We start from the raw sequence: 27516 nt of genomic DNA on the forward strand, positions 1-27516 counted from the left end.
CTGTCGCAGAGGAAGAGTGTGGAGAGCAAACTGTCGCCACTTGACAGCTGATATTGACACAGTGTGGACAGCGGAGAAAAAAAATCCGGAAAATGGAAATAAATGTGAGAAGGCCTCTTCCTCACAAGCAAATCGCAAGAAATGGCAAGGCGCACGAGGCTGCGCTCAGCTTATATTACGAACATTTTCGGCTCTGCTTTTCTGGAAAACCCTCCCTCCCAGCACAAAAAATACACGTAATGAGCGAGGCTCGGAAACAACTCCCTACTTGGAACAAAGATGAATCCGCCCCCAGGAGGGTGGGCAAATTTCCCCAATGCGCTCCTGGGGGGAGCCGCAGCGGAGCGGGTGCTGCGTTACGTCTGAGCGGGAAGGGATGCGCACACACACACCTTGGGTGAGCTGCCAGTCCATCGCAGGACAGCGACACACATACTTCAAAGTATTATTTTTAAATATAACTTTTTAATCGGTTTGGTCAGTAAGCATTTACACAATGTGCTCAGAGCTGTTTCAGCGAATTTCTGCTTCACATAATATCTCCCAATCCTCCCAGCCATTATCTATCCATCCAAATTGAACAGTTTTTGGTCCGAACAGTGATACGAAAGCAGAAACCACCAATTTCTTGAACTCTTGACTAAATGCTGTTAGATAAAAATCTGATTGTTTGATAGAAACCTCTGACTTCAAGTTAAACATCAACTCAGTTTTAAAAGACTCGGATAAAACTTCAGAAATCATCTGTGCCTCTTTTTCAAAGTGCTCAGAACTACCTCTTTGACTAAAGAGACCCTTGATACGATTTTTTAAATATTGACATTTATCACGAATGGCCCCTTTCTCAAGTTTATCTGGAGTTTCCCTATGGCAGCTATTTATGGATTTATTCAAGATACTGATAAATTTCTCTGATTTCAGTGTGAAATCTGGCACTGTGAGATGTGTTACCTGTTTCATAATATCAAACTCTGTGATATCACACACATCACTGTGTATTTTTCTGTACTGCTCATACACTCCTTCAGGATTTTTGCTAAGCCATTGAATACAGTCCCTGAGGTTCTGTTTCTTTAGGTACCTCAGTACATGGCCATCGAAACCCCAGAACCTGCTGAATCCAATAAAACATTTAATGCCATGTTCTCTCCACTTCTGGCACTGTTTCAAAAGAATGGCCATGCAGCACTGCCCCGATGTTTTATAAATGCAAGGACTGTTTAAAGTATACAAAAAATTTTTAAGTTTCTGGGATCCAAAGACTGATCTTCAAGAAAATCATTAATTTTTTCACAAAGAAGCACTTCAGAATGTTTGGAATCAGGCCTTTGAGCATTAAAATATTTTATATTATGATTACCATCTGTTATAAAAACCCATGCATGTTGATTATCTAACTTTATCCTGCCTTTTGTCACTTCACCGGATTTTTTCACTTCATCAATAAGATCTAAAAAAAATTGCCTTGTATTATTATCAAATTTTGGGACACATGAATTCATTGTTTTCCCAATATGTATACTTTCCTTACTGAGTTGCAATAAATCCTTTTTAGAAAGTCTGGATATGATATCAAAAACAGTAAATGATTTGCTGTATATATTGGTGCAAAACTTGTCGGGAATATCGGTAAAGACTGATAACTGCTCTAAAAATTGTAGCTGATGTACTTTGACATACTTTGGTTTAACAAAATAAATTTCAGCAATAGTTTCAACATTAAGGAGGCTCAATGGTGGTTTTGTAAGTAACATAGAAACATTGCAACTTCTGGTTTCTGGCTTCAGATGCAGGGTTTTGAGTCTGGGCCTGTTTCTGGGTGATTTGACTTTTCTTCTTAAGTTTGAATGCATTTCCTTCCATTTTTTCGGTTTCTTCCAAGTTTTCAGTTTCACTCGTAACGATGGGATTTTCCTTCTCACTTGCTCCTTAATGAAAGAGTATTTTACAGGTGTTTTGACTGCAGTGTAACCCTAAAGAAAGAAGACATTGTGTTCAGGATAAATAATGGTTGGATGATCAAATAGAAAGGATAAGATACAAGAATTTAGTTTTCATCTGAAAAAATTTCAAGTAAGTTATTACTTATTATGTGCAAAAGATGGAAGTACAAATTACCCCAAGACACACTTGATCCTCGGTTAGGTCTGTGCACACATTTCTGTCCAGCTGCCCATTCAGGGTGGTCTCAAGGTCAGGTGCTGCATCACAATGAAAGACATCCTGGTGGAATAAGTGAAACAGTTATTGATAAGTACCTATACTTTGTTGTGTTCATCCTTCCAGTCAAAGTCATACGCAAGATTAGAGACATGCAGTTATGTGTTTATATCAACATCCAACAGACTAGCTCAAAGACACAGACACACAAACACACAGACACACACTCATTGTCTGAAGCCACTTTTCCCAACCAGGGTCGTGAGGAACCAGGACCTAACCCGGCAGCGCAGAGCAGATGGATGGAGGGGAGGGGACAGAGCACACCCCGTACAGGACACCAGTCCATCACAGGACACCCCGAGCGGAACTCGAGCCCTAGACCCACCCGAGAGCAGGCCCCGACCAAACCCGCTACGCCACCGCACCCCCCACAGCTCAAAGATCAATGCCTAAATAGAACACGTTTCAGATTTAGAATTTTTTTGTGATTTTACATTTAATAACAAATCCAGCCACATTTAGCTAAATGTCTCTCACAAATGTCTACAACTGCTTGTCCCAAGTGGGGTCGCAGCAAGCCAGAGCCTAACCCGGCAACGCAGTGTACAAGGCTGAAGGGGGAGAGGACACACCCTGGACAGGGAATCAGTCCATTGGAAGGTACCCCAAGCAGGGTTTGAGCCCCGTACCAGCCACACAGGGGCCACTGCGTCCCCCTAAAAAGTAACAGTCCACAAAAATATTTTGGCCTCTATGTGGACTCATTAGCTAGTTGCTAACAGATGACATAATCAAGAAAGTTCCTCAAATTTTGGCCTTTCATGCCTGTTCCGCAACACAAAACATACAAATAAAGTATGCAAATACACTTAGAAATGTAATAACAAAAACCAAGGTCATGTAGATAACTTCCCCCAATCTTGCTGCGTATGCCTGCTCACAACACTTTCAGTTGTGTATAAAGTCTAATGAAACCTTACAAAGAATGTAATGTAACTGCATGTATTAAAGCAATAAACAAATATTAAATGTATTAAACAAATGTATTAAAGCAATAAATAAAACCGCTGACAAGGTTGCAAGTCACCCCAATGAATACCTGGTCCAAGGTTTGGCCGGTGTACATGTTACTCTCAGAGTGTTCCTTGAAGCTGGTTTTAGGGTCAGGTGCTGCATCACAGTCGATGGCATCCTGGTGGAGTAAACAAGATACAGTTATTCACTGGTGTCTGTGAGATGTTGTGGACCAATTGTTTGACATGTTCTTCAAAAGACTTGACTCTTTGGCTTCTAAATGTTCAGCAAGAGAAGTTCAAAACACAATATGCGATATTTAGTTCTGTTCATCCTCCCAAGGTTTGCGTATCTAACACTGTACGTATTGCTAGAGAGGTGCAATTAAGTTTCAAGTTTATTGTCATAGATACAGGTACCATTTACAAGTATCATAAAATTTTTCTTGAATGCTTCTCCACAGACTATGGATAGAGACAGAGACAATAGAAATACTGCACAAACAAAACAATGACAATGACAGTGAGTAGTGCAATAGCAACAACAATAAATAAGAGTAACAGTAATAACAGTAATACCAGTAGACAGCCAGAGAACTCAGAAGGAGAGAATGAGAATGAGAATGTTTAAAATGACAGTTGTAATTTACCAATGTGCTTGGGTGGAGCAGTCCAACTCTAGTTACTAAAGGTGGCACATTGGTTAGTGTTGTATACTCTCACAGCAGTGGAGTAAAAGCTGCTCCTGTACGTGTACCTAGCAGTGCGAGTTTGAATAGGCCTAGTGATGTCCTTATCGCAATTTCCAACAGACTAGTTCAAAGATTGTTCCTTAAGTACAATAAATTCCTAATCTACATGTTTCGTAATTTCCGAAAGGCATGTCATCCTAAATCCAGCTGCATTCACACAGATTGTCCGCTACTAGCACCAAACTAGTTGTGGTGGGAAAAAGTAATGGTTCCTCTGGGGCTGATTTCTGCACAGCATGTGCTGAATTTGCTTTGTTGGCCACTCCATAAACTCACTGAAGTTACTAACACTTAGCTAAAGAAAAAACCTTAAAAAGTAACAACGACATCATAAAAAAGTTCCTCCCATTTTTGCCTTTTATGCCTGTTCCACAGCATAAAACCTGAAAATAAAGTTATTCAAATGCATGTAGAAATGTAATAAACAAAAACCACAACATGGGAAAACAGTTTACCCAGATGCACACCTGATCGCCCGTCTGGTCCGTACCCAGATCACCGCCCGGCTGCCCACTGAGGCTGAGCTCAGGGTCAGGTGCCTCATCATAATCAATGGCATCCTGCTGGAATAAATAAAACAATTATTTAGAGGTATCGGTGAGCTCTTACAGACTGATTCTGTGCCATGTTCTTCAGGAGACATGACCACTTTGGTTCACTGTGAATAGTCAGAAGAGTTTCCAACACAAATTTGACTCTTTGTTGTGTTCATCCCTCCAGTCATAGATAGTACAGCTCATATACGGGGTTAGAAAGGTGCATCTCTGTGTTTATCCCAACATACAAACAACGAGCTCAATGATCCATCCTTAAAAACAACATATTTCAAATCTAGATGTTTGATGGTTTAGAAAGGCCTTTCTTCATAAATCCAGCCACGCAGGTTACCTATCAATAACACCAGAGTAGTTTTGATGGGGGAGACATGTGTGAGGGAGTTATATGTTTATCGCAACAGCCAATAGACAAAGCTCAGTGATTGATCCTTAAATACAGTTTATTTCACACTTTGACTTTTGTCATCTTAGAAAAGCATTTTTCATGAGTCCAGCCACATTTACACTCACCAAACTAGCTGTGCTGGGAGAAAAATAATGTAATGTGAATGCATGTGCAAACGCAATAAATATAAAGAACGAGAAGGAAGAACAGTTTACCCCGATGTACACCCGACCCTCCGTTTGGTCCATGCACAGATCACTGTTCGGCTGCCCGCTGAGACCAAGCTCAGGGTCAAGTGCCGCATCGTAATCAATGGCATCCTGGTAGAATAAATGCAGCAATTATTTATAGGAATTGGTGAGTTCTTATGGACTGATTCTGTAACATGATAATAAAATTAATGATGGCATTCTGGTGAAATAAGAAAAATTCTAAAAAATATAGTTTTTCACGTTTTTCATCGAAAAAAAGTTTTTCAGGTACAAAAATTTTTGAGCTGATAATATTCTTCCAACAATTCTTGGAAAAACAAGTACATCAAATAATAGTTACGCCAGAATTTTTCTAATGACACAGAAACAGCTCAAATCTTTTTCCTGCTTGTGACAAACCTATAAAATATTACCAGATTTAAGAAGATTAAAGGTATTATGTAAAATAGAAGCCTTCTTTCTTAATAATTGAATTACGAAAATTAAATTTATTGTTGAATGATTAAAAGTTCAGTGGTAAAAATATAAACTGGAAAAATTTACCTTTCATTAATTACCCAATATGCACTGAGATCTGAATTTTCCTATGTATTTATGTATCTTATCTTGCAGCAACTGAATAACATTTACTCACCATCAGGATTTAGTTTCAAAGTATCCCTCTAACGCTTTCAAGCTCCTTGTAAGAACAGTACCAGTCAAAAGTTTGAGTACACCTACTTAAGGAATCCAAGATTTACACAGTTCCCAGTTTTCTAAAACACTTACAATCATTACAATCTTTTGTTTTGTGTCTTCTAATTTGTTTTAATTTTTGAATATTTACAGAAACTTGTCTGTCATAAAATGTCAATTATGAATAAACCTAGACTCCAGCAAGTGTACTCAATCTTTTGACTGGTACTGTATGCTCCAAAAACACAAGTACTGTACTGTCCTATGTATGTTCTCTACTTGTACTTCCTACATATGCACTGTATTTATACACAGAAATGTGACCCATCATTCAACTATTTCACCAGATGCAGTTCTAATAATTCTCAAATTTCATTGACACATTCTATTTCATTCCATTCCATTGTCAACAACCGCGTGTGCCAGAGCACGCCTTAGACAGCAACACAGGGCACAAGGCTGAAGAAGGAGGAAAATACCTTGTGGAACCTTGTGTGAGATTGCTGTGGGCATGATGACTTCTTTACGTTTTCATTTCCTGTTAATGAGACAAGAGAAAAATGACGCAATACTAGCTTGGGCTGGCTATGAATCAAATCTGAAAGCTTACTCAGAATCAGATATGTTATTTTTTTATTTAAAATATTCGAACACTGATTCAATTCAATTCAGTTCAATTTATTTTTTTAGAGCGCTCTTCTCACGTAGTGACACAGAGCGCTTTAATACAGGCATAAGGCAAGAAAAACAGATACGAACAAGAAGACAGTCGACTAATGGCTTCCATAATAAAGTACTTTTATAGAGCTATAAGTATGCCTACTGGCCACCGGCAAAAGGAACAAAAACTCCCAACTGAAGGTTGAGGTAGAAAAAACCTCTGGGGGTCCAAGGGCTAGTGGTTGCCCTCCCCTCCTGGGCATTCTAGAAAGTAACAATTCTAAGCCACTTAACAAGTAATAACGATATTGTTGCTATATGGTATCTTGAATCCACAGCTCAGCACGGAACATCTCGTTCATCATGGCAGTTGGTCCTCATTCTCAGTCAGCATGGGATTCGTCTGTCACCACCGATCAGCCTCTTCAAGTCTTATGTAGCAAGACCGTGCTCAACAAGAAGAAAGAACAGTTAGTAATTTGTTACTTAAGTAGATTTAATATGCATTTTTATAAAGGTGATAAAGGACAACCAAGGCAGGTGGAATTACATTTCGAGGTGGAATGCCTCAGTGAACATGTAAGTGTTTAGTTGGGATTTGAAAACAGAAACAGATGGGGCATTTCTGACAGTAACTAGTAGACTATTCCACACTTTAGGTGCTCTATAACTAAAGGTAAACCCTCCTACTGAGGTCTTATTGATCACAGGTGCTTTAAGGTAACCTGCATCTAATGAATGGAGATATTGTTTTGAAACTCTCCTATGTGTGGGACTCAGACTCAGGGACTCAGGTTTCACACAGATTCTCAAATGTCTTGGCAACAATAGCAGAGCTGACAAGTAGTTTGTTACATATGTGACAGTTGATGTGCTGCTCATTTGTTGCCAAGTATGTCTCATGATATTTTAAGTTTTGAGTTTCTGTAAATTCTCTTGTTCCACTGGAATGGAATTAATGTCTGCATGACGCATTATGGGGTGGATGTGTTCACGTGAGCATTGCTTTTTTGTTGATTCTTTTCTGACACGACTAAGAAAGTTTTACCCATCTTATATAGCAGGGTAATATTTACTGGCACAATTTAGGAAAAGGACCTTGCTCAAAAGTACTTCACCAGGAGGAGGTATTCAAAAAGGGCTATTTCAAGTACAAGACATCAGCTATAACCACGATGCCACCTGCAGCCCCAGGACAAAGCTCCAGACAGCAGGGCTTTCAAATACTGTGCTTTTATTGACAAGATAAAAAACAAACCTGAGAAACTCAAGTCAAGGGGCCTATAAGGCAATAAACAAATGTTATTTATTTAGAGTAAAAACACACAAAAAACTACTGAAACATCTACCTGTACAAAATTGGAGGAAATCTTGTATAAAAACAAAGTAAGACTAAAACAATTATACTAAAAAGTATACTCTGTGTCTCTAGTGTTTGACTTCATTTTCTTGCACTTTCTTCTGCACCCCAGATGGAATATACTGACAACTCATGTCACAGAGAGTTGATTTACTAATTTTTGAAGATAAGAACATTTCTCACTTTATTTACTTATTTTTCACTATATTTTCTTCACTTTTCTGTTTTCTGAAATTTCTCTGTTGTGGAGGGAAAATAGCCTGTGTATCCGTTTGTTACCAATGGATGGCAACAAAATGCATGCAGAACAGAAACGGAACTGAAACTTAGAAGTTAAGCTCAGAATAGAAACTAGAATGGAGATGGGTGTGCGGGGAGGGGCCTCTCGGAACTGTGCAGGACCGATTTCATGTTTTGGAATTTTTATTATTACACTTATGTGACATTTTAATAGAAACTACAAAGCAAAGGCACATAGCTATTATTTTGATTTTTAGCTACAAACTGAAATAGGAAATAGGAGGTTGCCATTTTAAAATAGGCTTCATGTTAATAAAATATGTTAAAATAGATAGGAATCCCATCTATAGTGTACTGTCTAATGTCTACTGTTTCTAGGATAGAGGAACATTGAGATCCTGTGTTTATGAGCTGCAGTCAAAAATAAATAAGAAGTTTTCCAGAAAATTTTTAATTCATTATAACTTTATCTGAGTTTATTTTACAGAACCTAACCAGTGAATTAACTGAGGGATTAAGATGTATTATTAAACTTTTATTGACTGTGAAGCAGTGGCTGGCTTTACAAACAGGTATTTGTTGACATTCAATGACCCACTAAGCCACTTCCAGAATCCAAATGTTGGTGCCCCACTCTGTCTCAGATATGATGTGGAGCAAGGAAGGACAATCTCAGCACTGAGAAGAGCAACACTGAACTGAGCCCAGCAGCACCAGGGACTGTTGCCTTTCTGCACACCTATGGTACATTCCCTCAGTACCCAGAAAATAAAGGCTGTGGGAAAAGGCAGAGCAGGACAGTCAGCGCAGGTTGACCAGGACCCAATTCTTTATCCATCCTGATAGATTGTGGCTGCATCAGTGGCATCAGGTAAAAAAACTCCCCTGAGGGCAAGAGGAACACTGACAACTACCTACCATCCAAGTGATCCTCCACCACACCAAACCCCTGCGGGAACCACATCCCAGCGGTTCAGGGAAAGCTGTGGAGCAGCAGTTATCAAAGGAGCCCTGTTTTTATTGTTAATTGACGATTTCCTGGTACAGGGGACAAGATGTAGAATTAGTATTTACAATTAATGTGGCTAAGGACCATTTACTGACAGTGTGGAAAAATTCAAAATAGTACTCAGGGTGAGATACTAGTCCGGGAGTTCCAGCAGTAGTAACTGGGAAGGTAGTTCTGAAATATGCTGTTATGCACAGCAGCCCCACTTGATGGCTCAGTTGCTCCATTCATCCTCCTCAAATCTGCAGTCTGTCTGCTGACTGGAAATCAAAAGTACCAGCACAGTTTGTTCAAAGTCTCAGGAGTACTTAAAGGCCCCAGTGTCCATGGTGATGTTTAAAATAGGGGTGAGCTCCATTGCGGGGGCCAGATCATAGAAGTAGAACAAGTCAGGAATCAAACTTAACCTCCAGGTGTGTATTGTGGATTCCAGAGCAGTTATCAACTTGAGCTAAGGGGTCACATGTAGATGCTTTGATGCTGACTCGTTGCAGTGCTTTTTATAATGCCTGAAATGCTGTATATGTTGTATTTATGTTGAATACATTGTTCTTCGAGCAGCAGACTAGTAGAAATAACACTGAAAACTCTACTCGCAGGTTATAGTCTAATTCAATAGAAGTGTTCAGTAGCTTACCCAGAAGTAGGTAGTGCTCTAAGTTATTTTTTATGAAACTAATATGTTGAAGTTTAACTCTTTGGAGGGGAACTGTTTTTGTACCTTGGACTTTTTGCTTCTCTCAGAAAACAGACAAAATGACATAAGGTGATTTTTGTTTCCAAGAGCGAACATCTACAGAGCCACATGTCACCAGATGTTTGGTAGCCCATCTCTGTTGAACTCTCTATCGCAGAAGTTAATCCAAATAGCCTTTACATGCTATAGCAACACACATATTCATCTGTAAGCTTTCAAGATCCATTTTTGAGGTCTCCATAATGTTCAGTACGTTTCAGAGGTACAAGGTGTCAACCAGAAAAAGACGCCATTAACCATGATTAGTTTACAAATAACCTCTGCTGTGAAATGACAGATAAGCTCCATAAACCAACAGCAGCACACCTCAGGATGCACTTGCAGTCAGAAAAATCATGATACTCCAGGTGTCAGAAGTGGGCACAGTTACAGTGCATTCAGACCCCTTCACTTTTTTCAAGTTGTAGCCCTGTATTAAAATCATTTAAATACATTTTTCATCATTACAAAGCAAAGAACAGGATTAGACATTTTTTGCTAATTTTTTTAAAAATAAAAGACTGAAATATCGTATCAACATAAGCATCAGCATTCAGTTCTTAGTTGAAGCGCCTTTGTCAGTGATTACAGGCTCGAGTCTTTGTGCACACATGGATTTGGGAAGTTTTTTGCAATTCTTTTCAAGCTTTGTCCGACTGGATGGAGTCTGTTGATGGACAGCTATTGTCAGGTCTCTCTAGAGATGTTCAGTTGGGTTCAAGTGTTCGTTCACAGAGTGGTCCCTAAGCCGCCCCGTGTTGTCTTTGCTTTATGCTATAGGGTCATTGTCCTGTTGGAAGGTAAATCTTCATCCCAGTATGAGGTCCAGAGCACTCTGGAGCAGGTTTTAATTAAGGATATCTTTGCACTTTGCTCCATTCAGCTTTTCCTCGACCCCGATTAATTTCTCAGTTCCTGCCGCTGAAAAACAGCCTCGCAGCATGATGCCACCACTACCATGCTTCACCATTGGGATGGTATTGCACAGGTGATGAGTGGTGCCTGGTTCCCTCCAGACATGACACTTTGAATTGAGCCTAAAATGTTCAATCTTGATTTAATCAGATTAAAGAATCTTGTTGCTCACAGTCAGAATCCTTTAGGTGCCTCCAAGTGGTCTTTCATATATCTTTCACTGAGGACAGGGTTCCATCTGGAAATTCTGCCATAAAGTCCAGGTCAGTAGAGTATTGCAGTGATGGTTGTACTCCTGTAAGTTTCTCCCATCTCCGCACATGATATCTGGTGCTCAGTCAGAGTGATGATTGAGTTCTTGGTTACCGCTCTTACCAATGGCTTTTCTTCACTGATTGCTCAGTTTTGCCAAACAGCCAGCTCTAGGAAGAGTTGTGGTTATTCCAGATTTCTTCCATTTAACAATCATGGAGGCCACCGTGCTCTTGGGAACATTCAATGCTGTAAAAAAAAAAAAAAAAAAAAATCATAGTCTTCCCTAAATCTGTGCCGCAATACAATTCTGTTTCTAATTTCTGCAGGCAATTCCTTCGACCTTATGTCCTGGATTTTGGATTTTGCTCTGATACACATTGTCAGCTTTGAGAACTTATGTAGACAGATGTGTGCCTTTCCAAATCATGTCCAATCAGTTGAGTTTACCACAGGTGGACTCCAAACAAGGTGTGGAAACATCTCAAAGATAATCATTAGAAATGGAATGCACCTGAGCTAAATTTCATGTGTCATAGCAAAGGGCCTAAATAGTTACATCAATGTGATATTGAAGTTTTTTTTTTTAATAACTTTGCAAAAATGTCTAAAATTCTGCTTTCACTTTATCATTATGGGATATTGAGTGTAGATTGATGAGGGAAAAAAATGACTTTAAACAATTTTAGCATAAGGCTGCACAATAAAAAAGTGAAACCAGTGAAGGGGTCTGGATACTTTCTGAATGCACCGGAGCCCTAATGCACAGACAACCCCTTCTACTTGCCCCCCATCTGGATAAATGAACCCCTGGTCCAGGTCCTCCTGAGCCATACATGACTTTCCAGAAAGAAATGTGAGAAGCACTTCTTTGGTAAATAGGCTGACCCACACTGAACATGGAAGCATGGTTCTGTCGTGGCGGGGTCCAGAATGAGGGGCAGGCACAAATGCGGATTCTTAGATTTTATTTGCAGGGCTGGAGTTAAGGAGGGTCTGAGTTCAGGCAAAGGTCGGGCAATAGGCAAACGTCCGTTAGGGGAGGTAACAATACTCATGAGCCAGAGACAGTACAAGAAACAGACCCAGAAAATATGAAAATTAAGCATAAGAGAAAGGCGCTGTGGTTTCTCGTGGGAGGTTCCGCGTTGAGATGCTTCCTGGGGAGGCCACAGGTGTCATTGATTGGCCACTAGATGAGGGCGTGACAGGTTCGTAAGTGAAAGATAAATAATTATGCAGTACCATGCAGAACAAATTGCACTAAGTTTGTCAGATCCTACCTCAGACATGGCGATTTCCCAATTTTCAAATCAAGGGAGATAGAATATTTAATAGAAAAACAAGTGTAAGGCAAAGATATGTCCAAAACCTGTAAATTGGCTATAATAACTGCTTAAAATAAAACTCCACAGACAGCTTAGACTGATTTGTCCAGCCTTTTTATAGTTACACATTGATCTCCCTTCTTCTCAGAAGCAACGCTTGAAAAAAACAGATGGCCCAGGCTTGATGAGGTTTAATACAGAGCAATCGAAGAGCAATGTTGGCAGATCTCAAAGCATTTTAGTTGTTACATTTTATCATGGAACCAGTCCTGTTACATTCACTGCTCTGTTCACCACTGACTTAAGTAGCGTCACAGTGTAACACAGCACTGAATGATTAGGCAAGTGAGATAGGCACCCGCCTGGGACTGACCCCTCAGTGGGGTAATCTCGTCTGCCACCTGGTCCCCCACTCAACACGCACTCCAGGCATAGCCTGTTACAGTAAGGCCACTTTCATTAGACGCACTCCCTTCCTCAAGGCCCATTCTCATAATCCTCTGGGGCAGGGTGTTAGTTCTTTGACTGTCAGGCTATGAGGTGTGACTACAGCATGGAGTGAGGGGCCCTGTCTCCTGATAGTTTGTTTGGGGGATGGGTGTGGCAGAGCAGCAGGAACTGCAATAGTGCCAGCACCTAGGGGTCACATGGTCACAGTGCGGTGGATGGTTGAAACTAGCAGACCTTCTTGCAGCAGAGGCCATGTTCCCAGGTAGTCGTTTTCCACCCAACTTGACATACACGTGGAACACTGTGCCTTTTGAGAATGAGGAAATGTACAGCACCACACTCACCTGGCACGGCAATACACCTTTGCAGGTGCTCTCAAACACCCTGGTCAACCCCTCGTCAGCTGAGCTCTTCACTGCTACCTCCTAACTTCATGTAATTGTGTGGCTATGTAGCAGATCTTCCAAACCACAGAGCATCTGGGCATTGAAGACACACCTACCCTGACTGTTCTAATTTATTTTAAAATCAGTCCTCCACCCTGTACCCTGCTCTGCTTATTCTTCACCCATCCATTATCATTAACCCCTTGTTCAGTGCAGGGTCACAGTGGTCCAGAGCCTATCCCTGAAGCACAGGGTGAAAGGGAAGGTAAACCCTGGACAGGATATCTGTCCAAAAGCTTACTCTAATTAATGGCTCAAAAATAATTTCCACTGAACAATAAACTCTTATTGTACTTTATAGGTTTTCCCCTTATTAAATCTGTTTAGAATTTCCAGTGGAAAATGGAGCAAAATGGAGGAATTTCCCTCACCTCTGGTATCCAAAGAGCCCTGCCAAACACAGTCTGTGATGATAAGATGAAGATGAGCAGCTTTTGAGAGGGTCCAGCTGGCCCTTGTTGAAAGTCAGTCGTGTGCGGACAGGTCCCTTTGACTTCATAGAAAGGATCATTAAAGAAATTTTTGCACCTAATGGTCTTTGAGGGTGGTTGGTGACCAAGAGTTACTCTGTGTACGTCATGTCCAGGGGGACAGAGCTGCCCTTAGGCAATCCGTTTCCTAGTTGTGGTCCCTGTTTATGTTGGATGCTGGCTCAGATGTTGTGATTGAGGGACATTATTGTGCTTTGGGCGTAAATGAGCTCCTCTGGCTCCCTTAAAGAGGAGTGATTTATAAAGAAATATGTTGCACATAACATTTAGTCACACAATTTCTAAAGTCGAAGTAGAAAAAAGCATGCTAAAAGTAATACTAAATGGCCATATTTAACTGGATTTTAATTGGGCTTATGTTCCAATAAATAGAGATTTGATTATTGATTTTAATGCTGTGTCTGTGGGGTCCACATTAAAACTGGGAGGTTTCTCTGATTGATTTACTCATGGCTCTGACAGTGAAGTTACATATGAGAATGATGTAGCAGATACTAGAGAAGGAAACTCCTTCACTTCACTTGGACTGACTCGGGTCTCCAAGGTCTGCCTTTCATCCAGGTGGCCCTTGCTTCTAGGGTCAAGGTGACACCACCCTTCCTGTAACACCCCCACCCCCTATATTCTTGTGAGTTTGAACCCTACATGTTCCACCCAGGCATGGATGCCGGATGCAAGGGTCCAGGACATCAGGATGGAACAACAGCTGCATCAGCATCATGGGTGGGGACTGAGATCAAGGGAGTGTTCAAGAGTTCTGTGTTGGATCATATCTGCAGGCTAGAGCAAGGATGGGGTCATTAAGTCTACATAATATTTCTAATATTTATGTTTTATTCATTTAAAAGGCTTAATTTATTTGCTTGAAATCAACAGGATTTGATTATTTAAATCATGTCAGTTTTACAACCTGTATTAAATTATTTTCAGATTTTTCTGTTAAGTGACCGTTAACGAATACATCATTTATATATCACTACAATGAAACAGCCATTGTTTAAGCCATCAAACATATTCTCCAGTGGATTTTATTTTCTTCTGACTCTGTTAATGTCTGAAAATTAGCATCTTGCAACATAGTATATAGCAAAATACTTATAATAGAACACAAACACACACACATTTTCTGAGCTGCTTGTCCCATACGGGGTCGCAGGGAACCGGAGCCTATCCAACAACACAGGGCGTAAGGCCAGAGGGGGAGGGGACACACCCAGGATGGGACGCCAGTCTTCCGCAAGGCACCCCAAGCGGGACTCGAACCCCAGACCCACCAGAAAGCAGGACCCGGTCCAACCCACTATGCCACCGCACCCCCTATAATAGAACACATTTGCTGGATATGGTTTTGCAACAATATAAAGAAAAAGGCAAGCCTCACCCAAACTGTACAAGAGAATCACTTTCTGAAGAAGTGATGCAATAGGATACCTGTCTGACCTCTGGATCATGAAAAACAGACTATGTAGACAGGTCCTTCCTGCCATTGATCCCACACTGCATCTCTGCCTCCGTGTCCAGCCGTTACATTAAAAGGTCTTACTATCACACTTTTATGTAAACTACCAAATATTTATAGATGACAAGTGTGTTATTTAAGTAAAATTGTAGGTGCAAAAAAAAAAAAACATACAAGTGTTACATTGCTTTGTTTTTTTTCACATAAACATAAGAAAAACAATGTGGTCTTCAAAGAATCCAATGAATAGTTTCCGGGAGTTACATTAAAGACTCTTCAGAGTAACCATTACTGAAGGAACAAACAGAAACCAAGTATCGTCTTGCAGGACATGTTTGCCTTAATGTTTGTTGTGCCAGTGAATGATAAACAAAGTAAATGGAAACCATTTGAGGTTAAGTGAAACCACATTCCACAGGCTGTGCTTCACTGGGGCCAGAACCATGGCACTGTGACACTGGTGTTGTCCGACTCAGCTGAACTTAGATATTTCATCACGCCGTCAGCTCTCCTTTAAATATTAGTGTTGATGAGGATGGCCAGGTGAACCTGGCAACTAGACCCCCTTTTCTCCACACATAGCACTCCCTGCACCCCATCACCACTTAGAGGAAATGCTGCTCTTGTCTTCTTGTTACTCCAAATTGTAGTGCTGCTCATTTCTGGGAGGACTCAGGTTTGAAAGACAGCCCCTCAGCCTAGAGATGAAACTGGCCAAGCCCCTCTGGGAGCTGAGCTTCTGTGTCAACAAGGTCAGGAAAGATTTACCTGAAGATGGTCGGCATGGCAACAGCAATGAGAACAGATGGTGCAACCATGTGAAGAACCCCAGGCCCCCAGCAGACTAGCTTTCCTGCATTTCCCTCTGAGGTGATGAACAGATCAGCGACCCTGGACATAGCGCAGTCTCAACTTTTTCCTTTATTTAAAGACCCTCCCAAACACACAATAGTTTCCAGTGGTGCATGAGGGAAATCTGCACACTAAAATCTTAAAAAATGGTACTGGCACATTTAACATGAAAAGAAGGACACTGGAACTGCACTTCTACTTACCTGGTCTAGGTATGTGTGGAACACTGTGAATATCACTCGGCATAAGCAGCATGTTTTTAAAGTGATTCTTATTTCATGTTATCTTGTGGACTGAGTTAATGACCCAAAGGGACTGGTATGTTTTTCTACCAATCGTTTGTTTGTTTTTTGTTTGAGCTCATGGGTTTGCCCAGTGCCAGGGTGGCTGAATTATCATGACTTATTGTGGAGTCTTCAGTTTGTTGCTCTTCAACTGAGATTGCAACATCTGCTCATTAATCCAAGTCAATCTTTTGGTGATAATTTTGTCGAAGTCATAGTTATTTTAAACAGAGATCCATGCTATAGTAAATTAAAAACTAGCCCAGTACAAATAGACTAACTGTTTTTGTGTTTTTACTCATGTTTATTTTTATTCCTCTCCATTGCACTGTACAATGATTACTAAATAGTTTTTAATCTAGCACCTTGTTCCAAGGTGACTTGCAATGCTGGGTGCACAACACTAAACTCCCTAGTTAGTCACCCATCTATACACTTGTGCAAAGACACCCGCACACACACAGATGTTATGGGCATTCAGCTCTTTCACACTTTTTTGCAATAAAAACCAACGTTCTGTACAAAAATAGGTCAGTTCCAGATATATTTCTGTACAAATATTTCTCTAAAAGACTTTAAAATGCAATCCCTGACAAATACTCAGAACAACTTAAAAGGCTCCTGACACCAATGGAATAAAAAATAGAAGCAAATATTCATTACTTTATCACCATGCAATCAAACTATCAATAAATAAATTAATGAAAAGAAACAGCTTAAACAGTGTTATTAAGAAGGACAGCAGGTATGGAGGTAGTGCAGTGGTTAGAGGCATGACTTTGTCATATGAAGGTTGTTCACAGCCCCACTGTTTCAGTAGTACTGTCAGGCCCACGCCATCGTGCCAGATGACCGCACCTGCGGTATATAAAGGGAATGGGATAGAAGGACCACTCCAACGCAACGGTTCGCGGAACCTTGTTTGAGCCGCTGCAATGACCTAGCAAACCTCAACCTTACCGCCGTGCCTTCCTACTTCCCTTGCCCTGTACCTACCGTGTGCCTACCGTGTATTGCCCCTCATTTTGCCCTTCTGGCTTCTGACCCTCTGCATCGTTTCTTGGACCTCATCTTCCGGCTATTCCCCTGTACTGGCGTATGCTTGTTTTGGACCTCGACTCTGCCTGCCCCTGTATCACCAGCACTAAATAAAAGCTCCTGCACCTGGGTCTGACGTCTCGGTTTCTTGCAGTCACAATGACAGGCAGCCTTGATGAAGGTACTTAACGTGATGTAATACAATAAGAATACCATGCTTTATAAATGGCTGAATCGGTTAAATTTAGTCTGTGAAGTTACTTATATTAGCAAAGTAATTAAGATATTTGTAGTAATAATGAAAGTGACTAATGTTGTTGTAATTCCAAACTCCCTCCTTCTGTAAGTCCTCTTGATCAAGGTACTTACCCTCAGTTGATGTAGTAAGAATACCATGCTGTATAAACAGGTAGATCATTATATCATCAAGCTGATGCTCTGTGTCACTGTATGAGAAGAGCGCTCTATAAAAATGAATTGAATTGAAATGAATTGAATTGGTGGGGGGTGCGGTGGCGCAGTGGGTTGGACCACAGTCCTGCTTTCCAGTGGGTCTGGGGTTCGAGTCCCGCTTGGGGTGCCTTGCGGCGGACTGGCGTCCCGTCCTGGGTGTGTCCCCTTCCCCCTCCGGCCTTACGCCCTGTGTTGCCGGGTAGGCTCCGGTTCCCCGTGACCCCGTATGGGACGAGCGGTTCTGAAAATGTGTGTGTGTGTGTGTGAATTGGTGGGGGGTGCGGTGGCGCAGTGGGTTGGCCCACAGTCCTGCTCTCCGGTGGGTCTGGGGTTCGAGTCCTGCTTGGGGTGCCTTGCGGCGGACTGGCGTCCCGTCCTGGGTGTGTCCCCTCCCCATCCGGCCTTACGCCCTGTGTTGCCGGGTAGGCTCCGGTTCCCCGTGACCCCGTATGGGACAAGCGGTTCTGAAAGTGTGTGTGTGTGTGTGTGTGTGTGTGAATTGAATTGGTGGGGGGTGCGGTGGCGCAGTGGGTTGGACTGGGTCCTGCTCTCCGGTGGGTCTGGGGTTTTAACCCCCGCTTGGGGTGCCTTGTGACGGACTGGCGTCCCGTCCTGGGTGTGTCCCCTTCCCTTCCAGCCTTGCGCCCTGTGTTGCCGGGTTAGGCTCCGGCTCCCCCCGACCCTGTATGGGACAAGCGGTTCAGGCAATGTGCGTGTGTGCGTAAATTGAGAGGGTGCTGGGGTACGGTGGTGCAGTGGTGTGATGGGTCTGGCCTGCGCCTGCTCTCTGGCGGGCCTGGGGTTTGAGTCCCGCCTGGGGTGCCTTGCGATGGACTGGCATCCCGTGCTGGGTGTGTCCTCTCCCCCTCCAGCCTTGCGCCCTGTGTTGCCGGGTTAGGCTCTGGTTCACCGTGACCCCTCTTGGGACAAGCAGTTTCGGACAGTGTACGAATTGATTGTGATCACAATAAAGGGATGAAAATGGTGGTAATACTGTGATAGCAAAGGTGACTTGGGCAGTCACATCCGAAAGGCTCTGAGGTGAGGTGGGCGGGTGCCGTGTCTGAATGGCCAGTGATGAGGGAGGGGCGCCTCACTTCTCCAGCGCAGTAATGTCAGTTTTGGTTTCAGATTGCAAAGCTGAGGCTTCGGAAGGTTAGCCTGCTCCTCTCTCTGAGTCTGACGGCAGTCCGAGGTCGCGCTGGACACGCGACAGGACGGAGATCGGAGATCGGCTCGGCGGAGCGCGGCGGACCTGACCCGTCCTGTACCGTTACTTCTCACTGCGCATCTCGGGACTGCGGCGCCGCTCCAAGTGCAAGTCGAAGGACAGTGCCACTGCCCCGCCTGGCGGGATTTCTTTATTCTCACAAATACCTTTGTTTTCTCTCTCTCTCTCTCCCACTCAACTTTCTCACACACGATGCCCGTTTAACCGCAGAATCGAGGACAACTTTTTTTTTTGCTCGCTGACCAGCTGGGGCCACTTGAACTTCTCCACACAGGCTCCTCAACTCAAGTCTCTTTTCCGAAATCGAAAGTCCATCTTATATAGTCATCAGCTTAGTTTATTAAGGCTGATGAAGCCTGGTACCGACGATCCATGATCATCATGTATAAGGAGCGGCTCTTCGTTTTCTTCCACTTCGCCGTGGCGGTGCGCGCGCTCGCTGCGTACCAGTGCGCGCCCTGCGATGTGCGGCCGTGCGTGGACGAGTTTCCGCAGAGCTGCGCGGGCGGCCGCGTCCCCACGCGCGACCCGTGCGGGTGCTGCGTGCGCTGCAGCCGCCTTCGGTGGGAGCCGTGCGGGGGACACGACTGGAGCCTGGGCTACTGTGGCCCGGGACTGACCTGCGCGCCTCTCAACGGCACAGGGGCTCTGGAGCTGCCCGATGCCGGAGTGTGTAAAGAAGGTGGGTGCCTCTCACACACACTGACTGACACTGCTGCCGCTGGAGTGCCTGCTGCGGTACCCTAGAACAAGAAGAAGAGGTACTAACCCTAACGGTACTTGCTCCAGCAAAAAGTACCCAGCCGCGTCATAAATACGCAGAAACTGTTAAATAGCGCAGTAAAAACGAATGTGGGAGAAGCTGAATTAATAACTATAACCACAGCAATTATTAGACCTCTCTCTCTGTCAATTATTTTATAAGCTTTCTTGAATCCATGATGAGCTGAACTCTGTTGCAATGTCACTTTTAGTTACAGACTTTTTCTCTTTTCACTTAGTTTGCTTCTTAATTATGATTTTATTTTTCCCATAATTTGCATTCTATCCTGGCCTGAAATTGCCAGTCACATTTGCACTTGTGTGCACATTTCAGTGGTACTTTATATGAAGCAGTGCTGGAAATTCCAGGAGATACCAGAAGGGAAGAGGGGTTCTGCGCTGCAGGCAACCCTCCCCCAAAACATACGGAAAAAAAGTCCTTTTAGATCTGCCTCATTCCCATCACCTTTAAAACAGCTGAACCTGCACTGATGTGGTGTACGCAGAGTGGGAGAGGGTAGAACACAGTGGGGTCGGTGTCCCAGTTTACTACGGTCTCAAACTTTACAGCCGCTCTGGAAACTTATCACAAGTCTAAATTTGTAGTACGGTACTGTATGTCAGTGCCAAGCACACGTGTTGTTTCAAAATTCTTAATGAATTTAATTTCAGCAAATAATGCAACCCTTGTGCATTGGAGTAAAATACTTTCATTACATTTGCGTTTCCATTTATTCCTTTAGTAGATGCTTTTCTCCAGAGCAACGTATTTCTCACTGAAAATACATGTACATTACATCAGCAAGAGAGACTTAGATGCAGATGCATGATTCTAAAGCACAGTTAGTTTACTTTCCACCATATGAACCAATGTACACTACACAAGATTCCTAATCACATTCCAAATTAATTTTTTTAACTTTGGGACTTTTTGTGCACGGGACCACCAAGTGGGCGGAGGTGCAGGAGCATAGCAGTCTGGGGTGTAGCAGATGATCGGGCCTTGTAGATATCTGGGAGCAGTTCCATTTATGCTTTTGTAGGCCATAACCAGAGTCTTGAATCTAAACATGTATGCTGAATTTAGCACACAATTTAGCAAGAGTAAAATCCGCAACGTGGTCTCAATTAGTTCCTGGAACAAATTGATTGTATTATTTTCTCTTGGTGCTCTGTGATGCGGTTGCACAATTGAATGGGTTAGTGGTCCCCCCCCCGGCTCTGCCCCCAGGAGTGCCCCCACCCCCCTCATTGCAATAGCTGAGCCAGTAAAGAAAGTTTGTTTTCTTATAGTTCGATAATGATACTACAGGATATATGAAATACACACTGCTGAAAGCTGGCCCCATGGTTCGCTTCAGAATGACCCCCCCCCAAGCCAACCATTATTTACTTATAGCATATGATCAGCACTCTGGCAGACATATACATTTATGTCCCTGGGAGATTTTAAAACTCTTGTTATACTCTGGTTTATTATTAAAGACATAGTACCTATGTGTGTTAAGGTATGTAGAGTTGGCGCTCATCGTTCATGCTTCATGCTGTCTGGAATCCCTTCCAGCATCTCTAAGATAAAGACACATTGCCATCTGAAAAGAGATGTCGGGAATGATCTGTTCACACGTAAGCTGTCACCTGGGTATTGTCCAGCTCCAAACAAGTTGATTACATGTGACTGAAGTGGGGAGAGGTGAGAAAAAACAGCCCCTCCAGAAGACAGCTTCCAAATTACCCCCGTTGTATGGGGAACCTTGTGCCCCCATCCCTGGTTCTAGTTCATCGCTAGGGTCTGTGTTCAAATCAGAATCAGAATCAGAACGAGCTTTATTGCCGAGTATGTTCGCACATACAAGGAATTTGTCTTGGTGACAGGAACTTCCACAGCACAGACAGAATGACAGTGACAAGACACGTGAGAAGATAGAGTATGTGAAGAAGGGATAAAAAATATTTAAAAATATAAAGTACCCAATATACAAAAATAGTCACTAGATACAAATGCAAGGGAGTGTGAGTAAGAGATATGATGTGATAAATAGTTACAAATATAAATATAAATAGCATTATGTATTGCACTGGTTTACTCTTTAGGGGAGAGATTTAGGTGTTCATGAGGTAGATGGCCTGAGGAAAGAAGCTTTTCTTATGCCTGGCTGTCCTGGTGCTCGGTGCTCTGTAGCGCCGGCCAGATGGCAAAGGTTCGAAGAGGAAGTGGCCTGGATGTGAGGGGTCTACAATGATTTTGCTAGCCCTTTTACTGACTCTGGACGAGTGCAGTTCTTGGAGAGCTGGGGGGGATGTGCCGATGATTCTTCCAGCAGTCCGAACTATCTGCTGTAATCTTCTGATGTCTGATTTCGGAGCTGAGCCGAACCAGACAGTTATAGAGGTGCAGAGGACGGACTCAATGACTGCAGAGTAGAATTGCATCAGTGGCTCCTGTGGCAGGTTGAACTTCCTCAGCTGGCGAAGGAAGTACAACCTCTGCTGGGCCTTCTTCACAATGGAGTCTATGTGGAACTCCCACTTCAGGTCCTGTGAGATGGTAGTGCCCAGGAACCTGAATGACTCCACAAATTGACTTAAACTTATGAATTTGAGGCAAGAAAAGTAATGGCGTCTTTTGTTTTACCATCCCCCAAATTAGAAACTGCAAATTTAGATTTAGGTTCAATGGCCTCTAAAGAAAAATAGACAGTGGCTTCGTTCAGTGGCTGCTGGCCCCATCAAAGAGGTCTTTCAAAAGGCTGGAAGGGTCACCTCAATAGCCAGGCAAGAAGCCGTTAGAGAAAGGAGCAATCTGATTTGACATTTCCCACATGGTCTATGAATAACACCCTGAAAGTGATTAAGGTCGTAATCAGGAGTTCAGAGGGGGAAATTTCCGTTTTTCCCTTCCTCGCTTTTGGTAATATGGTCTTACCTTCAGGGTGGGCTCTATTAAGAGCTGAGATTTAGCAATGGCAATACCAGGTGGACACATTCTCTAAAATCGCAGTCATATGATGCTTGTGTATTTATGAAGATGGTTTTTGTGCCGTGGCCCATTTTTATTTTTTTAGATGGTGTTGGTGGTTATCTTTTCCTCATCCACCTCTAGACTTCCCTCTCCTTCCATACTGTGTATCGAGTCTGAGCAAGAGGGGATACTGTGTGTACCCTCCACCGTTTCACTGATTCCTCCCCCCATGCCTGGACATTATCTCACTTGGGTTTCAAAGACTTCCCTTTCAGCTCACTGTCTGAACAATGCCTGTGAGGCCAGCTGCTCTGGTTGCCAAAATGTGGCGTCTCCACGACAGCAGAGGGATGTTGGGGACATACTGTAGCCGGGCCAGAGCCTGCCACCAGCAGACCCACGGGGCTTTGCAGCGTGTCCAGTATGACTGAAGCTGACCCATTAATTACCTAATGAGATATCTGACCACAGAACCCCCTACTTGGTGCATCAAAGCCCAGATTCCTAGTCCTGATTTGAGCTCTGCAGGTGCACATACAAGGTAAAACCTTAAGGCAGCTCGAAAAATGAGCAAAAACGGTGCCTTGTGTGGAAGAAGCCTCGAGGTGTGGATCATACCGAGGTGACAGGAAATAAAGTGTGTGATCGAGTGCGTGGGGAGGGATCTGGCAGAGTACCAGTGTTGATGCTGAAAAGGCAGTCTGTTCTGCCTAGTAGGCGGGGATATTTGTAGCCTTTGCTGAACTTTGAGAAGAGTTCTCTATTATACCGAGACTTTTCCGCAGTGTGCAACTGCAATACTAGCCTCTGTTTCTAGAATTACCTCAAACGCAGCCGTGTTCACTCTGGAGTTCTTGCTTTTATTCGTCTCTTATTTACTAGAGTGAAATGACCACAGGAGACTGTACACAGGCTTGCCTGCTGGGTGCAGTGTGTGAGACGCTGAAGTTTACACCTCACAAAGGTATTATTTGCTAGAATGAGCCAACACAGTAAGCAACATTCTCAGATGAACGAGTACAGCAGTTTTTCTGTCCAGGAGCAAATTCCAAAGTAATAGTGATGGTACAGAAAAATTGTCACTCAGAAATTTTGGAATTGTGAAATTTTGAGCTCCATGCTTTAATCGGGGAGACAGTTTAATGAAATCTGAATACATTTGGTTTCTTGCCTCTTTTCTTGTTCGCAGGCACAAATTAATTATGTTGCCTTTCTTGTGTACTATGCAGGATGGAGCATGATGATATCATCGGTGCCTTACAGTCAGAAGGTTGTGCCACCCACCATGGGGTGTTTTCTGATAATCCTGCATGGGGGGCCAGTGTGGCAGCTTACGGCAGATGGTGACGGGGGTCTCTAGGTGCACTTGTTGAATTCACTGTCATGTATGGAGCAGGATTCTACCATGTGGTCATGTGATGGGGTCATCCTGAGGGACCATTGTTTGCCCTATAAAGCTGCTGGGTCATTTTGCACATTTAAGAAGGTAGACTTTTCAAGATTCACATAGTTGGGACAGGTTGTAAGTGTGTAATCAAAACCACACACTGAGCACCCAACAGAAGCAAACGAACATGGAAAAGCGTTGCTGTGACCCCTTCAATTGCCAGCGAGTGTCCACTTCCCTGGCCTAGGCATCCTTTACAGTGTGGCTTTCCTGTGTGTCCCCCACAGTGATGCCAGGCAGTCCCAGAGCAGGTGTGGAGGATCAACATTGCCCCTTGCAGATGGGCTGCAACAGGATAGGGGGACAGTGCTTCTGTGAAACCCGACACACTTGCATCAGCACCTTCACGTACCCCAACATGGAAGCGTGTGTCAGGGACAGCAGGACAGGTGAGCCCCAAGAAGTAACAAAAGCCCCAACCCATAAACAGCAAATCCAGCAAACTCGCATTAGCAGAAACAGTAGTGCTGTAGTACTCCCTCAAGTGCTGTTGTTCATATTCAAGTGACATGTCCTTTCACTTCCTTTCTAAATTGTCTCAGAGAACCGGCACCGTGGCTGGGAGCATCAGAGGGAGAGGAACCACTTCGTGGGGCCCCCCAGTCCAGACTGTGTGTTCTCTGGGTGCAACCTGACGGAACAGGGCTGCTTCTGCCAGTCCCACAGCTGCCAGCCACACTTCTCCTATGCCAACCGCAGCCACTGTGAGGCTGTCGCAGGTACCCAGCAACCACTAATTCACTCTGCGTCATTAAGAGCCATCTAGCTGAGTCAATGCAAATCTAAGCATCTTACCAGGTGGAATTTACTCCTTGCTTGAAAGCAGCAGGTTGAAAACTATGTGCTCCTTGCCAAATGGCAGGAATCACACCAGGAAACGGCTACATTTTTATGCTGAATACATGTGCACTGCAGTAGCAGCAGGTGACATATTCAAATCCCAACACTGAATCCCCCCGTTGTCCCGTTAGTAAAAAATTGCCTGGTAGTATTAATGAGTGAATCACTGTAAGTAGTAACAGTGGAACCTACTTTGGAAATAAGAGTCGACTAAACAAATGTTGAATATTTTAAAATGTGTTGTGTGACCCTGCTCAAGGCAAGCTCTATTGGAGCTGAATGGATAAATATAATAACATTTGTAAGCGTTTCAATATGCTACAGTCCATACTGCCTCTGAGCAGTTGCACAATGTTGTTGGCAAAGTAGTGTAAGATGCGGGTATGTTTATTACAGCCTGAAAATAAGTGTGATTTGAAGCCCAAAACACCATTAGACTTGGCAGTGTTGAACGATGTGTTTGCAGCAGTTTGTTTAAGACATCACTGTGGACCTACGTTATGATAACATATCGCATCTCTGTACTGCTATGAGTGTACAGAGGAAAATGTGTTGAGAACTACTGTTGAAATTCCCAGTGTTAAAAATAAAACTTGATCACTGCAGTGCCGCTGGAGAGCTTGTGATATTACCGCAGGTCTTTACCAAAATTTACTACCCCTTCGCACGCCACCATTTACAGTACCTATAAAACATATCCATCCCCTTGGACTTTCTTCACGTTTCACAGAATTGAATCACAGTGGATTTAATCAGGCTTTTTTGACACTGATCAACAGAGAAACAACAGAAAAAATACTCTTTAATGTCAAAGTGAAAACACAGAACACACTTCACACAAATTAGATTATAGAACAAAAAGTAACTGAGTACATATGTATTCATCTACTAAGTGTTTTTGTAAGACACGTCATTATCTGAATGGAGATCACCTGTGTGACCAGGTCATTTATGTGATTTTATGATAAATGCTTTTAACTGGAATGTTCCACAGCTGGTTAGTCAATTTCCTTCCAAAAACCACATTATGAAGACAAAGGAGGAAACAAATTCTAAGCAAATGTGTGACAAGTTTCTTGATTAATGGACAATGACCGAGGTACCAAATACTTTGTACAGATATTGCATAGCCTTATAGGTGCCCAGTAACACTGACACACACACACACACACACGCACGCACTATTTCCCAGTGCCAGAGCTAAGGCAGAGCATCTTTTGACCCGAGCTCTGTTTGCATGCACACTTTCCTCAGTTCAAAGCCATGTTTCCTACAGTTTGCCGCGGTGAATGGTCCAGTGTTCTTTGCACTGGCTTCAATTCATTTGACTGAACTGGGATCCAGAAGTGTGGTGGTGGGTGGAGGCATCATGAGATGTCCTGGTGCTGGGTCATTCTGTGAGGCGGCAGTTCAAAAACCATTATGCTAAAGTGCTTCATGCAAAAGGCATGTCACCTCCACAGACCTCCTTCATGAGGTTTCTGCCTAGGAGATACTGTGCTTAGAATGTGATGCAAAGGCCAGCTGAACTGAGTCTACACTACCAGAGCTGCAGGCCATCTGTGTTTGATGTAGCTTCATCCTGCACTGCTCTGGGCACGTTCAGTTGCACATGGCTGTGGTTTGGTCCAGGTCTCCTTTTCCCAGGCTGACTAAGAGTTTGTCTCTCTACACTCAGTAATCCTGACTGCATCATATGCCTGTTTATTGTTTGAGGCTTGGGAGGTATCCATGTGTATGTGAAAGGAACATTTTCTGTTCGATATTCATGCTTGGGACTTCATATGCAGGTCAACATCCAATGGGATGCTGAAAGGTCACAGTAACCAGGGCTTCCTGCATCATTATGAAGAAATATCTGGATCAAATTGCTCTCAAGGCTCCTGAGACCCAAGAGCAGTTCCATGCTGAGAAGTGGCTTTGACAAGTCATTCATGTCAAATACAAGAAATAGCTGAAGGCAAAGGGTCTGTATTTACTTACACAATACGGCCTGATTTTACAGCTTTGATTCATGGCAGGAGTTTAAACTCGCCTTGATGAAGGACAGCCTTTATGCAGCTTCTACAACATGATTTAAAATATCGCTCCATGATTCCAGGCCCTGATCAGGCTTGATTCCCCCAAGGCCTTTCAGTTGAGGACAAAGGCTGGGGCAAAGTGAAAAGCAGATTTCAAGGCCATAATTTGTACTTCATACTCCTTAACTAAATTATGCTGCTCATTGGTGTAACACTTGTCCTTTAGATGGACAAGTTTTACATTTTACACAGTCTCTATCATGTTCGCTGCACACAGTTAAGCCTGTTCTCAAAACACTCAGGCCTTTATGAGCACACCAAAACATTTTTTCATTGCATTTTTCTATTTTGTTGAGTTCTTAAAATAAAATTTATCTCAGGTCTAGCACTAGTACAACAACTTAAATAGAGTGGAATTTTATCAGAAAAAGGAAAATAACGATAATAATGTAATGAGTTACTATATTTTTTTTCATCATAAGACTATGATAGGTGATTTAATAAAATTATTTTTGTATGCATA

The 27516-nt window shown here is 42.9% G+C and overlaps 2 protein-coding genes across 4 annotated transcripts in view; one reads left to right on the top strand and one right to left on the bottom strand.

Moving 5' to 3' along the window:
- Positions 1-478: 478 nt before the first annotated feature.
- On the bottom strand, positions 479-6014 carry LOC108928297 (uncharacterized). Of its 3 annotated transcripts, none has more exons than XM_018742181.2 (6): positions 5717-6014; positions 5086-5190; positions 4384-4488; positions 3263-3355; positions 2119-2223; positions 479-1973 (listed from the first exon to the last, which is right to left on the bottom strand). In XM_018742181.2, exons 1-6 carry the CDS (start codon positions 5717-5719, stop codon positions 1221-1223), a joined length of 1164 nt encoding a protein of 387 aa, XP_018597697.1. In that variant the 5' UTR covers positions 5720-6014; the 3' UTR covers positions 479-1220. The 3 variants fall into 3 exon arrangements, with proteins under 3 accessions (XP_018597697.1, XP_018597698.1, XP_018597696.1); XM_018742182.2 differs by having other exon boundaries at positions 4396-4491; XM_018742180.2 differs by having other exon boundaries at positions 4384-4491.
- Positions 6015-18880: 12866 nt separating this feature from the next.
- Positions 18881-27516, top strand: part of LOC108928292 (cysteine-rich motor neuron 1 protein) — a 34468-nt gene continuing 25832 nt past the window's right edge. Inside the window, exons 1-3 of the mRNA XM_018742175.2 lie at positions 18881-19643; positions 24360-24521; positions 24675-24851. Of these exons, the coding sequence (XP_018597691.1) occupies positions 19334-19643; positions 24360-24521; positions 24675-24851 (649 nt within the window). The 5' untranslated portion in view covers positions 18881-19333. The remainder of the gene's footprint in view (positions 19644-24359; positions 24522-24674; positions 24852-27516) is intronic.

This window comes from Scleropages formosus, chromosome 15, assembly GCF_900964775.1.
Source record: "Scleropages formosus chromosome 15, fSclFor1.1, whole genome shotgun sequence".
NCBI classification, from domain to species: domain Eukaryota; kingdom Metazoa; phylum Chordata; class Actinopteri; order Osteoglossiformes; family Osteoglossidae; genus Scleropages; species Scleropages formosus.